The sequence below is a fragment of the Labeo rohita genome, unplaced genomic scaffold (assembly GCF_022985175.1).
Source record: "Labeo rohita strain BAU-BD-2019 unplaced genomic scaffold, IGBB_LRoh.1.0 scaffold_1059, whole genome shotgun sequence".
Lineage (NCBI taxonomy): Eukaryota > Metazoa > Chordata > Actinopteri > Cypriniformes > Cyprinidae > Labeo > Labeo rohita.
In genome coordinates, this window is record NW_026127185.1 from 24,608 (window position 1) to 28,716 (window position 4,109).

General features: G+C 23.9%; 1 protein-coding gene across 1 annotated transcript in view; it reads left to right on the forward strand.

The window, feature by feature from the left end:
• Window positions 1-826, forward strand: part of LOC127157362 (basement membrane-specific heparan sulfate proteoglycan core protein-like) — a gene marked incomplete at its 3' end in the record, with an annotated part of 10,041 nt that extends 9,215 nt beyond the window's left edge. The window contains exon 5 of the mRNA XM_051100595.1: window positions 530-826. Coding sequence (XP_050956552.1) covers window positions 530-826 — 297 coding nt within the window. The remainder of the gene's footprint in view (window positions 1-529) is intronic.
• Between the last annotated feature and the right edge of the window lie 3,283 nt (window positions 827-4,109).

Here is a 4,109-nt window from a genome sequence, read left to right on the forward strand (position 1 = left end):
TTATGTTGATTGTCATCATTGTTGAGGTTCATTCACTGATTCATGTTGTCTGTGTGTGTCTGAATAATACAGACTTGTGTTTTTAAACTCATTCAAAAAACATTATTATCAAACTACTATAATCAATAACATGAGATTAATAACATCACACATATATTAAACTCTAGAATCAACCATCATCAGCTGATCTCATTTATTTTTTTTTTTTTTTTTAACCATAACAAATGTGGCTTATAAACACAATTACAGCAGCCAGAAAAATAAAAAAATAAAAAAAGTCATGTTATTGAAGTTAAGGGTCAAGAGCCGAACTAAAGCAAACACTGACCATGTGGTGACTTCAAATTAAAGAAAATGAAAGAAATAAATCAATAAAAAAAAAAAAAAAAGAAATAAATCAATAATAATAAAAAAAAAATGCATCACAACTTTTGTCATAATGTATCACATTTTACTCATTACTGTATCACTATCAACTACATTAAGTCACATATTCAGTTTTCAAGAGTCTGTTTTCTTCTGTTCACAGATTTACCCACATCTACACTGACTGTGACACCAGACAGTCCTGTATTCACTGGAGAGACAGTCAATCTGAAGTGTGTGATAAAGTCTGATCACAGTAACTGGAGATATGAGTGGTATAAAGGCAACACAAACAATCCAGTAATGTTACAGACGTCTGATCATTACATTGTAAATGGAGACACTCTCAGTATTGTAAACACTATTACATCTGATCAGGATCAGTACTGGTGTAAAGGACAGAGAGATGGAAGACCACAATCATCACATTTCAGCTCTGCTGTTTATCTCACTGTGAAGGGTGAGTTGAATATCATTGTTCTCCTAAACTCACTTTACTACATGAAAATGAGATTCAGATGTGACACTGAATCTACAAGCGTCTTAAGTTCCCTGTGTAACATAAAATAATATTAAGTTTAGGGGAACAAAAAATATCACACTCACTGTAAGTCTGATGATTGTTTCAGATGATCTGATGTTGAATCACATTAAACCTGGGGCCAGTTGCATGAAAGGTTTAGACTAATCTTAAGTTAGTCAGCCATTTATTTATTTATTTATTTTTTATCTATCTATCTGTAAGACTGATTATATATTTTTACAAATTTTGTTACATAAAACATAGATTAGTCTCAGTTGAATCCAAAAAACTGCTAGTTGGTCAGACTAGTTTAAGACATGATAAAGACATAGTTTAAGAAATGAAATAAATACATGTAATAAAAACGTATTTAAATTAAGTATAATATATAATGAAGTGAATATATTAAATTAATAAATCGATTTAATAAAAAATAAGTAATGAAAAACTAGAATAAATAGAATAAAGAAATGAACAAATGCATTTTAAAGTGAAATATGTAAATAAAAATTTAGTTTATTAAATGTATTTATTCACCAATTTAATGTGACTTTAGTTATTTATTCTCTATTAAATGTATTCTATTTTTTCATTACTTACTTTTTTATTAAAATCTATTTATTTATTCACTTAATATGTTCACTTCATTATTTAGTATACTTAATTTCATTACGTATTTATTAAATGTATTTATTTACTTCATTTTATAATTTATTTGTTTAGTGTATTAAGTGTTATATTAGTACAATTTTAAATAAATACTTTAAAAAATAACTAAGTAAAATAACTGAGTAAAATAAATTATAAATTAAAGTAAATACATTTAAGAAAACCCTAATGAAATGAAGTATAATAAATGATGAAGTGAATATATTAAATGCATAAATAGATTCAATAAAATTTAAGTAATGAAAAAAGTGAATAAATGCATTTAAGTAAAATATATTAATAAAAATCGTATGATTTTATAAAGAGGTTTTATTAAATTAATTCATTCACTAATTTTATAATGTTACTTTAGTTATTTATTTTATATTACATTTATTCTATTTATTTTTTCATTATTTAATTTTTTTTTCAATCTATTTATTCACTTGATTTATGCAGTATGTTTGCTTCATTATTTATTACACTTAATTTCATTAAGTTTGCATTAAGTATATTTATTTATTTCATTTCATAGTTTATTTATTTAACTGTATCAAGTAAAATATATTAATAAAAAATAAAATAAATACATTTAAAAATAACTAAGTAAAATGAATTATAAAAACGAAGTATAAACATTTAATTAAAAAAACTTAAAGAAATTAAGTATAATAAATAATGAAGTGAATATATTAAATGAATAAATGGATTTAATGAAAATTAAGTAATGGAAAAATAGAATAGAAAAAAAAAATGAACAAATACATTTAAGTGAAATGTATTAACAAAAATTAAAATTAAGTTTTTATTAAATGCATTTTTCACTAATTTTATAATGTTACCTATTTAGTTATTTATTTTCTATTAAATTTATTTCATGACTTTTTTATATTAAATCTATTTATTTATTCACTTAATATGTTCACTTCATAATACTTTATCAAGTTTATTATTTAACATTATTACATGATTTATAAGTATTTATAAACAGCCAATATGCTAATAAACAACTAATTAATAGTGAGAATTTGTCATTGAAATAGTTTTACTGTTTTATTTATTTTATTTTATTCTAATAATGAATGTCAAATTTAGAAGAGCAAGCTAGATTAATGCAACAATTTCTGTAAGATCTTGTGCATCTACTATCTGTAGTGTTATTCATTCAATATGGTTTTGTTATGAAAATGTGTAAGAGATGAAAGACTGAGAACAGACACAGACATCATTTTTCAGTTTGATTGTGTTGTAGCCCATTATTGTCTCATCCGCTGTAAATAAATAATAGTTTGTTGAAATCTGTGGATGAAAATAGTTCCACCTGCTGGTCAGAACAGATACTGTACTGCTGACTGAAAGTCAAAACCTCATTTTGAGTTTTAACACATGAAGTGTTTTTTTTTTTTTTTTTTTTTTTTTCTCATTTGTATACAGATGTTCTTACTGATCATTAGAAAAGGTTTAGATGATGAGGGTTTTACTGAAATTGATAGTTTCGTTTGAAATCACCATGTTTGCTTTAGTTGAACTCTTGACCTTTGACTTAGTCTTAGTTTTCTCTGTCTTTTGTAACACTGTGTGTTTAAAAACACATTATTTGTTGCAAAGGAAGATCAAATCAAAGGTGATCAGGTGGTTTTTGGCTATTAATTATGATTATATCATTAATTCACTGATCTCACTCAAAGTCTATTCAATGATCAAAAGTGTTATTAATACAGTTTTACAACACAAACCCTGTGATACTAAAGCAAGAGATCCAGCAGTGATCTGAAGGACTTTTTAAACACAAAAATGTTTGAAGCACTGAAAGATTCAGACACACACAGACATTAAGAATCAGTGTATGAATCTCAACAATCATGACAATCAACAAATTCACATAAACAGATCAACTCTGAACATAAAACAAGCTAAAGTCACAACAAAACAACAGCAAAATAAAAGCAAATAATAAGAAAAATACTAAGACAGTTCACATGCTGGGAGTCATGGATGAGTTTGTATTATGGTGGCTCCCATCATGCACTGCAGCATGAAGCTTTATGAAAATTGAATAAAAAGAAATGAACAAATATATTAATTAAAATAAAAATTACTATTTTTTTTATTAAATGCATTTATTCACTAATTTCATAACGTTACTTTAGTCATTTATTTTCTATTTAATGTATTCCATTTTTTTTCCATTACTTAATTTTATTAAATCTATTTATTTATTCATTTTAATATGTTCACTTCATTATTTACTATACTTAGTGTCATTAAGTTGTTATTACATGTCTTTATGTGCTTTATTTTATAACTTATTTATTAACTGTATTAAGTAAAATTTATTAATAAAATAAATGCATTTAAAAATAACTAAGTAAAATAAATTATAAAATGAAATAAATACATTTCATAGACTTAATGAAATTAAGTATAATAAATAATGAAGTGAACATTTTAAATGAATAAATAAATAGATTTAATACAATTGTAAAAAAATACAATAAAAGGAAGTTAATAAATGCATTTAAGTAAAATATATTAATAAAATTAAAAATAAGTTTATTAAATGCATTTATTC